The sequence below is a fragment of the Nicrophorus vespilloides genome, unplaced genomic scaffold (assembly GCF_001412225.1).
Source record: "Nicrophorus vespilloides isolate i.1.1-1 unplaced genomic scaffold, Nicve_v1.0, whole genome shotgun sequence".
Taxonomy (NCBI): Eukaryota; Metazoa; Arthropoda; class Insecta; order Coleoptera; family Silphidae; genus Nicrophorus; species Nicrophorus vespilloides.
The window spans coordinates 1-9,807 of NW_017096114.1; the positions used below are offsets into that span (position 1 = coordinate 1).

A 9,807-nucleotide genomic window follows, 5' to 3' on the forward strand; every position below is an offset into this window, starting at 1 on the left:
AATTTTATTTTGTTTGTCTATTACTATTTGTTACTATTTTCTTTTTTTATAAATATGTAAATGCAAATTAATTCAATAAATAATGTTTATTTAAAATTTTCATTGATTGTTCTCTATTCAGAATGGGGGGGGTAATATCGACTTACGCAATAATATTTTGGGGTAATGGTTAAAAACATACCCATTTTTCGAAGGTCACAGAAACTTTTTATGTCCAAAAGGGGGTCGCGGACCAAAAAGTTTGAGAATCACTGATGTAGTGGAAAGTGTACAATTAGATTTACAGTTTGGCCCTTATAATGTATATATTTCTTAATAATTTGAATCACAAATCGGAATTTTAACTGATGATTAATTTAATAATTAATTTCGTAATGAACTTAACGAATCATCTTTTCTTTTGAGATTTGCACAAATTTTATATTTCAAGAGAATCTGACGAAATCAAGACTTTAATTGTATATTTCAAGAGAATATTAATAAAATATGATTAATCAAATACATTTATTTTTTATTTTAAGATCTAATCATTACTCAGTTCAGTTAGTTTAATCTATTCATTCACTACTCCTAAGCCCAGAGTTTTTTTTACCTGTGGTAATTGTTTGAAATTGAAAGTTATTCTGTGTCACGTACTTTTCCGCATTGAAAAGATGACGTGAATAGATTTGACTTTAGATACGCAATTTTTTTTATTTATTTCTACAACTTAAATGGAATTCTTTAGATTGTTTTTTCAAAAATTTTAAATAGAAGTGTCATTTCCGGTTGCCATCTTAATGTAACCTATTTAGATGGCAACCGGAAATGGACAAGAAGATGAAACCATTTAATTTAAAAACATGCGAAAGTAACCTTGCTTAATTTGAGGAAACTTCTGCACAATAAATATTACTTTATTTATACAAGGTTGACGAAGAAAAAGTTAATTTGTTTGTAGAAAGAGCAGGGTCACACGCATATAATTTAATTTATTGTGTTGATTCATATTCTTTTTACGAGCAAATTAATAAGCTACTTATTTAAGTAAACAAACTGCGAGCAATAAAAACATTATTTTTATTTGTTTAAAAGCCATGGAATTTATATTATTGTTTTCTTAAGTTTATTTCTTTATTTGAAAGCTTCTTGAGAACTTTTTGCTCTGATTTATTAAGCCTGTATATAGTCATATAATGTTAATGTACAGCTTCCTTATTTGATGAAATAGTATAATGTACTGGTTTTGCAGTGGTTTCCAAACTTGATGTTACTAAGCCTCCCTTAAAAATATTTAATCATTTGGCGCCTCACCATTCCATAAAATAGATAAATCTTAAGCAATCATTTGGAAAATTGCTCACTGTGACTAATATTCGCGCCTCCGAGTTTGGAAAACGCTAGTATAAAGAAAGTATTTTAGATGTAGACTCATAGAAAATTAGCCAATAACTTTGCAGAAATAAGTTAATTTATATTTAATTTATATGTGACGTTGACATTGACATTAGATTTTATATGTCAAAGTTATGTTTTCTTTAATCAGTTTATTACATAAGTAAATACAATGTACTTTTGTTTTGTTTTTTCTAATGTTATTGATAAAGTACACTAAATAATGAACATTTTCGTTAAATACCAAATATAAAATAATAACAAATAATGTCTCCTAGAAATGTAAGGAATATTAAGTGAGTACTTAACTATAGTTTAATACTTAATATAAATGTTGGAAATAGTTTGAAAAAGTTTTAAACTTTATTTTGGTGATGTAATGGATTAAATATAGAATTCCAGGCAGCTGTCAAATATAGTACAGCAAATAGTCGACGTCGCGGCGCTGAATACCATTGGGATTTCTCATAAACGTCTAGAAACGTCAGATCTGTTGACAATAGTGTTGGATGACAAACTGTTTGAGTCACCGGATTAGAATTCCGCTACGTGAAAAAGTCCAGTAAATTTACCGAGATGGACATAATCTCGGTGCCGCTGAAGAAGCCGTCCGACGTGGACATCGTCAACCCTCTGAAGAATCTTATCCAGTCTCGCTACAGCACCGCAGACAAACCGGAGGATTACAGCGATGCGATCAACGAACTCGCGAAGCTCAGATCGAATGCCCTGTGGCGAGCCTTCGAGAAATACGAGAGCAGCTTAGAAGTTCTATACTGGTATAGATGAACAATTCTATTGAAAAATAGCGCAATTACTCTTACATTGTTTTACACCTACAACTTATTATTTAATTAACAGTTACTATGATCAATTGGTGGCCCTGGAAGGAAAGATCCCTCCTCATGACCTTCAAGTGCCATTCAAATGGAAGGATGCAATGGACAAGGGATCCATTTTCGGTTCAAGAATAAGCCTAAGTACGAAAATAAAAATAATAACAATCCCCAGTTTACATTATAACCAGGCAACCACTAAAACAAGTGAACCTTTAATTACAACAAGCCGTACATGAACCCCCATTGCGTTATGGTGCATCGGTTGCCTACGTTTTAAAGCAATTATGAACTCGAATTAATTATAAACGTTTATTTTCAGCGGTGACTTCTTTATCGTACGAGAAGATTTGCGTCTTGTTCAACATCGCAGCTCTTCAGAGCTCTGTTGCAGCGTCGCAGAGCATCGAAAACGATGAGGGTCTTAAATTGGCCGCGAAGCTGCTGCAGCAATCATCCGGTATTTTCAATTACCTGAAATCCATCGTCATCTTATCGATTCAACAGGAACCGACGCCGGATTTGAACCCAGACACGCTAGCTGCTTTGGCGCAGCTGATGTTGGCCCAGGCCCAAGAGATTTTCGTTCATAAATGCATCCACGGTAATTCATAGATTCTTTCTGGTTTCCCGAATTTTTTTTAATATATTTCCTGGTCTCAGATAACAAGAAAGACGCAATAATAGCGAAGCTGGCTGCTTGCTGCGAGGATTTGTATACGGAATGCGTCAAGATCTTCAACAAGGAGCAGTTCAAAGGGTTTTGGGATAAGGAGTGGTTGATGATTATTTCCGCGAAGCAAGCATCTTATCAAGCCATCGCAAACTTATATCAGAGCTTGGTGTGCAAGGAGAACAAGGCGGTTGGCGAGGAGATCACCTGGCTTACTGTAATTTGAACTTGATCAAGTTTCGTGAATTGCATGTAAATATTTTGTTGTTTATTTTTTAGAGCGCGGAGGAGCAGTTCAAGATCTCGCAGCAACGGTTGAATCGCGTGCTCTTCCAGGATCTGTGGAACAAGGCGCAGAGGAATTTGGCCGAGGCGAAGAAGGATAACGACTTTATCTACCACGAGAGAATACCCGATTTGCGTTCTTTGGCGCCGATCGGGAAAGCTCAGCTGGCCAAGATGACAGCGCCAAATAGTCCGATGAGCCAGAATTTCAAAGATCTGTTTGATGAGCTTGTCCCGGTTGCGGTGCACCAAGCGCTCGCCGCTCACGACATCAGACGAACCGACATGGTGCAATCCAAGATTATGAAGATGCGCGAGGCAACGCAAATGTTGAACAGCATTTTGGCGTCCCTCAACTTGCCGGCAGCCGTTGAAGTTACAGAGGGCAACACGTTGCCACCATCTCTTATGGAGAAGGGTGAAGCCGTTCGGTCTCTGGGTGGTATCGCCAATTTGGAGAAGATGATTGTAGATCTTCCCGAACTACTCAAGAGAAACCAGGAGATTTTAAATGAGGTAAAATTTGATAGAAAATTTTATAATTATAATATGTGTAGAAACGATTTCATGAATCACGAATCTCGACATTTTTTTTAATTCCCGGAACACGAGTCAACTGTTTAAGTTTAAGGTATTCCCGGGAATTCTCGGGACTCGAGAAATTTAAAAAAATTGTTTCATTCTTGAATGTTTAAGCAAATTAAATCTTGGTTGATTTTGAACAACCAGAAACAATATCTTCTCCAGCTTTATAAGTTTTTGGATTATGTTGATATTTCAATAGTCATAATTCGTTGTCCAAGTCTATCTAATAGTGCATACAGTTGTTTATATTACTTGTATCAATTCTGGTATTTGTGGATGTTTCTTTGTACTTTTTATATTTGTTTGTTTATATATTATAATAATGCTTGAACACAACTTGTTTGTTTTGTTTCTACAGCAAACACATTATATTAGTCAAAGCAGACGCTTGTTATAGTTCCCGAGTTCATTTCCAAATGTCCCGGGAAATTTGTCCCGCAAATTCCTGGTTCTGCAACCATAATCATTATATTTTGTATAATAAATAGAAGTAAATATCGCTTACTAAATAATTTATAATTGATCGTTTCAGGCGGACAGGATGTTGAACGAAGAACGTGATGCTGATAAAGCCTTGAGGGATCAATTCAAAGACAAATGGACCAGAACGCAGTCGGACAAGTTAACGGAAATGTTCCGCTCGAACATCACGAAGTACCGCCAGATCATCAATAATGCGGTGCAGGCGGATAAAACTGTCCGTGAGAAGTTCGATAAACATAGATCCGGCATGGAGCTGCTGAGCAAATCGCCGGAAGAATTGCAAGAGGCGGTGCCGAATTCCGCCGACGGCAGTGGCAACATCTCCGATTCGTCCGCCGCCCAAAAGCTGCGCAACCTCATGGAGGAAGTGGAGACGGTGAAGGCGGAACGGGATGTCATCGAGACAGAGTTGAACAGCGCCACCAGCGATATGAAGGCCCAATTTATGTCCGCGTTGGCGAGCGACGGTGTGATCAACGAGCCTGTCATGTCTTCAGAGAACTTGGGAAAGATGTTCGGTCCATTGGGCACGCAGGTCGATGAGACCGTGAGCAGGCAGGAGAGTCTGATCGAGCAGATCCAGACCACTTACTCGGAATTCGTGAACGAGACTGGCGTGACCAGTGGCGGCAGGAAGAAGATGATGTGCGATCTGGCCTTCGCGCACGACGCCTTCAGAGATCTCCAAAATAATCTCAAGGAAGGTACCAAGTTCTACAATGAACTCACCGAGGTAAATATCAATAAACAACACGCAATAATACATCAGTTCTTTATGTAACTAACGTTCTTGTTTCTATTTTTTTAGTTACTGCTAGTATTCCAAAACAAGATTTCCGATTATTGCTTCGCTCGCAAGACCGAGAAGGAGGAGTTGCTCAAAGATTTGACACAGGAAAGCAGCAGACAGGCACCTGCGATTTCACCTACTCAACCTACCTATCATAACACGCCGGCGGTCAACCCTCAAGCTCCGCCTGCCGCCGATACCAACCCACCGCATGCTCCGGTCCCAAGCGCCGCTCAAACTAATCTACCTTACCCAGTGTACGTCCAGCACATGCCCATACCCTACGGGGCTACCAATAACACGCCTTATCCCTCGTACGCGCCGCCCCCAATGCCGCAAAGCTACAATCCATATGGAACCATGCCATACCCAAGTAAGACAACATTAACAACTAATTGAACCGAAAATAAATTGTTTTTTTTTTTGTAGCAAATTACGGAACTTATCCGGGCGCGTTTCCGCAATACCCGCAGCAGCACGGTCAGTTCCCGCCGGGTCCTCCTGGATACCCCGGTCAACCGGGACAGCAGCCTGGACCGCCCGGTCAACCTGGACAGCAAGGCCAAGGAGGATGGCCTTGAGCACACATCGTAACCGTTTCACCATTAAACTTAGGTTTAAGATACCTTTTAAATGCTTTATAATATACAATTACATAAAAGGAACAGATTAATATTGGAAAGATTCATATATATTTTATAGATATTATTTTTTAATTAATTTGTATGTTTTGTATATGTAGTGCCTATATTGTTACACGGAAATTTTATTCATGAATTAATTTTGTAATTAAATATATATTTAAAAAATTACTCACTCATTTGAAAAATGAATGTTTTTTATTTGCATTTATTTTACATATAATAACTAACGTTATGTCTATGTAATGGCAACTTGTTATTGAAACGAATATGCGTCCATTCAATGTACAATATAGACTATGGAATTATTAAGTTTTCTTTATAATCAATTATTTTGGTCAAAATTTTGCAAAACCAGAAGTAAATTTGAATATTTTAAGGATGTTTAACTATTATTTGAAGACCATTCTGTTGATATTATTTTCAGTAATATTTTTTTTATAAATGTTCGTAAATCATTTATTGTTTGAGTGATTTTAGTATAGGATTATGTTTTATTGTTAGGTAATTAATAGTATCCTATATATCTTTATATAAAAATTTAATAAGTTTAACAATAAATAAATTGTTCTGTACAATAAAACTTTAAAAATATGTGTCTATGAGAAGCTACTCAGTTCAATGTCGGTGAGATCTGTAGTTTTTCCTGTACGAGGAACGAATGTATCAGCTCGTGGATGGGTTCATTGCACCTACTGATTTGTTTGCGGATGGCTTGTCGAATGACATCTTTCATCCCTTTATCAGCAAGTCTAGTACCCATCCTCCTCGTCGTCAAATTCGGCACAATATCCAACGTGATTTTACCACCCGGGATGCTCCACAGGTACGCCAATTCCTCCAAAATATCTACCTGAATCAGGTAATCTTGAAAGTGCGGATATGCGAAACTCCCGGCCCTGCTGATCTCCTCCATCAAACTGGGGAGCATCTCTTCCTCCTGCGGCCAATCTATCTGCATCAGGACAAGGGTATGTCCGATCGCCATATCGGAGCTTTTCGCGCCCTTCTGCCGTATGCTGCGTAAAACCAGCTTGCTGCAGAATTGAAGAACTGCCAACTTTGTCAGAGGCAGAAAGTGCAAATGTCGTTGATTCCCGCCAACCACCAGTTGCGTGCTGGTAGTGCCGATGTTCGTCGGCAACAAGTTCAGCGTTTCAATTACATTCTCGAACGCAACCTACAAACAAAAACCCATTATAATAACATATCCACTACTGCTCCTTATTCGAAACACTACCAGATAATTATATTGCGTGTAATGTATGCACGCCTTCGTAATGGCTTTCATAATCGGAGCGCGACCATCGCAATCCAAACGCTTCAACGCCTCCTCGTACTTCCCCTTGTAGATAGAATAATCGATATAGAAACTACTCAACCAAACCTCTAATCCCAACATCGTAGATAAACTAGTGAATTCTAAAATTATAATTAATTAATATTGCTTTCTAACTGTTTGTCAAGAAAAGTAATTTTACCCGAGTTGATCTCGTCTGTTGAATGCAAGAGGTCCCAGCAGTTCACAGCCAACATGAAATTCGAAGTAATGCTTTTGTTGGAGTTTTCCGTACTCAAATGTGGTACATTTAAATCGACTTCTGTCTTCCTCTTCTTAGCTTTGTGCTCTGGAATCTGCGGGCTCGGAAGAGACGCATCTGTGAACGCCTCGATCATCACGTAATTCTCCATGCTCATGTTCATATTATACTGATGCAAGCAATAAATCAGAAATAATATCAAGCAGTACACCAATTGCTTGGGATTCGTGAAGTCATCCCAATTTGCTGACTGGTAGAAATGCATCAAACGTTGCCAGTAATTTTCTTTAGTCCTAAAGACAATATCCATCAGTTAATACATACTCAATCACAGTTGTTAAATTAATAGTCAGTTTTATTGTTAAACTTACCAATTTGTGAAGTTGACAAGCTGTGGGTCCCAACCTAATTGCTTACCAACAAATTCAATGACACAGAATAGTTGTGACCAAGGTTCTGAGCATGAAAGATCCTAAAAAAATATATAATTATACATTGAAAATTGTAGCTAAAAACTTATAATTACCTTGTTACTTTGTTGGTTTTCTTTCAAAGTTGATATGTGCAATTTTAATGTTTTATGCAACAAAGTGAAAATCACTTTTGGTGCCAGCTCTAAAGTGATGTTAGATTGGGAATTCAGTAATGGTAGAAGATCACAGACCAATAGTTTGTGGAAACAATTTGCATCAGTGCTCGCAGAGAGGCTATGTGAAAGAAGAGTTTCTACAAGGCTTGACTGAAATTGTTGAATTAAAATATTGTTTTATTAATTATAACTTAGTTGCAACTTACTCCATGTGTTCTAATGGCACTTGGAAACCTTTGAAGCAGTAGCAGCAACAATTTACATCTTTCATGAATATCTTTGCAGTGATCAGCAGTTAGTAACAGTAATTTGTGTTGCACATCTAAAATAAAGTATCATTAACATGTTAAATGACTCTCAGACTTTTCCAATCAAATAAACTCACCAGCAGAAATATGTTTGAACATTTCACAAAGAAAATCGTTTTCTTTAGATTCTGTTTCCATTCTTAATGCAGCCGTTACAAGGTTGATTTCTTCCCAGAATTCTGGCTGCTGTTGAAACTTTCCAATCAAATTGCTGAAGCACTTTGCAGTCTCCTTGACATGTCCAGAACATTTTTCTATTTTGTAAGCCTCAAACTGTAAATATTGATAATGTATATTCAATCTAAGAATTTATTATCGTTGTTCAACTCACCTGTACACCAAAATTGTTTGGGTATAAAGTTTTAGCAGTCAACATCCAAGCTTTTGCAGATAATGGATCTGTTTGTAAAGCTTGTTTCGCCTTCTGGATTACGTACTCTTCGTCCATGATAATTGCTTCCACAAAAGTCAATAACTACTATTACTGATTGTTACAGTCTCAAAGATGTAAACATGATTACATAGGTTATGTCAAAATTCAAATCAGGTATGACAACTTTAAAAACTTAACAGTCAGTGTCACCAACTGCAAAGTAAGTAATTCTAAGAATCGAAACTGTTGCATACTTTTGAAAAGGAAAACAAATTTGAAAAGATTAAATAAAACGAAAATATTTTTATGAATAATTTACATTTAAGTACAAATGTATTATGTCAAAGTTTAATTCAAGTATGAAAACTATAAAAACTTAACAGTTAGTGTGACCAACATACTTTGCACTAATTCTAAGAAAATAAAACGAAAATATTTATGCGTATTCTTTTTATGCGGTTTTTATTTCAAGAACCATTTTTTTTAAATAACTATTTTAGGCCATTTTGACACGTTTTGACACAAATTGGCAAACCATTTCATGGAAAAAGTGATAATTCTGAACGAGCATTCAAGTTTAAACGCGAGCTTCAGAATTGCATTTCTGGATATCAGGAATTGTACAAAAAAAAATAGCAAATCCATCGCAAAGTTTAATCACTGATTATATTGTCAAAGGGAAAAAATCAACATGCGAAGTTGAGACTAATTTTACTTGTGAAGAATCATTATCTTCAGGACATAGATCTGATATGCTGACTATCTCTTCTAGTGATGAAAGTGATTTCGAACCAGTTCGCAAATTATGCCGAACACTCTCATATAGCGACGATAATTCTAAAGAAAAAATTGTGAAGAAAGATTGACTTTCATAAAAAAAATTCTGTATTTTTTTTGTAAAATTTTTCTGTATAAATTTAGAAGGAATATATTTTTTTTTTAATTTAATAAACTTGTCTATGATTGTTAACGTTTTTATAAAATTATGAATAAACATTTCAGAAAGAATAAGTAAGACTAATAATTTTTCTGAAATTTAATAAACCCTTTTTTACGCGATTTTCGGTATATTGTAACTGATTGATTTAGTTTTTTTGTGGTTTTAAAAAAATATGGAACGTATCCTTTATTTTTATAAGTGTGTCTAGTCCTTTTTTGTGCGATTTATTTTTATGCGTTTTCCTGTGGAACCTATCTACCGCATAAAAAGAAAACCAAGTGTATTTATATTCAAATACAAATTATAAACAATATTTTTTTCATTTAAAATACTGTACACATACAAATTTTTTAGATTATGTCAAAGTTTAATTCAAGTATGAAAACTAT

At 36.1% G+C, this 9,807-nt stretch overlaps 2 protein-coding genes across 2 annotated transcripts; one reads left to right on the forward strand and one right to left on the reverse strand.

The window, feature by feature from the left end:
• The first annotated feature begins 1,814 nt into the window (after positions 1-1,814).
• On the forward strand, positions 1,815-5,846 carry LOC108569658 (programmed cell death 6-interacting protein). The gene is made up of 8 exons (XM_017931290.1): positions 1,815-2,153; positions 2,236-2,354; positions 2,533-2,814; positions 2,874-3,100; positions 3,163-3,684; positions 4,286-4,969; positions 5,045-5,399; positions 5,456-5,846. Exons 1-8 carry the CDS (start codon positions 1,951-1,953, stop codon positions 5,605-5,607), a joined length of 2,544 nt encoding a protein of 847 aa, XP_017786779.1. The 5' UTR covers positions 1,815-1,950; the 3' UTR covers positions 5,608-5,846.
• A 394-nt stretch (positions 5,847-6,240) lies between these two features.
• LOC108569657 (integrator complex subunit 10) lies at positions 6,241-8,637 on the reverse strand. Its single transcript, XM_017931289.1, has 8 exons — positions 8,437-8,637; positions 8,183-8,378; positions 8,004-8,119; positions 7,735-7,947; positions 7,580-7,680; positions 7,149-7,501; positions 6,908-7,089; positions 6,241-6,847 (listed from the first exon to the last, which is right to left on the reverse strand). Exons 1-8 carry the CDS (start codon positions 8,551-8,553, stop codon positions 6,281-6,283), a joined length of 1,845 nt encoding a protein of 614 aa, XP_017786778.1. The 5' UTR covers positions 8,554-8,637; the 3' UTR covers positions 6,241-6,280.
• Between the last annotated feature and the right edge of the window lie 1,170 nt (positions 8,638-9,807).

Bases quoted from the DNA above. Each gene is read 5' to 3' on its own strand.
- LOC108569658 (XM_017931290.1), top strand. From the start codon at position 1,951: ATGGACATAATCTCGGTGCCGCTGAAGAAGCCGTCCGACGTGGACATC. The intron at 2,154-2,235 runs GTATAGATGAAC...TTTAATTAACAG, and splicing joins AGCTTAGAAGTTCTATACTG to TTACTATGATCAATTGGTGG. The intron at 5,400-5,455 runs GTAAGACAACAT...TTTTTTTTGTAG, and splicing joins TGGAACCATGCCATACCCAA to CAAATTACGGAACTTATCCG.
- LOC108569657 (XM_017931289.1), bottom strand. From the start codon at position 8,553: ATGGACGAAGAGTACGTAATCCAGAAGGCGAAACAAGCTTTACAAACA. The intron at 8,379-8,436 runs GTGAGTTGAACA...CAATATTTACAG, and splicing joins CAAACAATTTTGGTGTACAG to TTTGAGGCTTACAAAATAGA. The intron at 7,948-8,003 runs GTAAGTTGCAAC...CAACAATTTCAG, and splicing joins GTGCCATTAGAACACATGGA to TCAAGCCTTGTAGAAACTCT.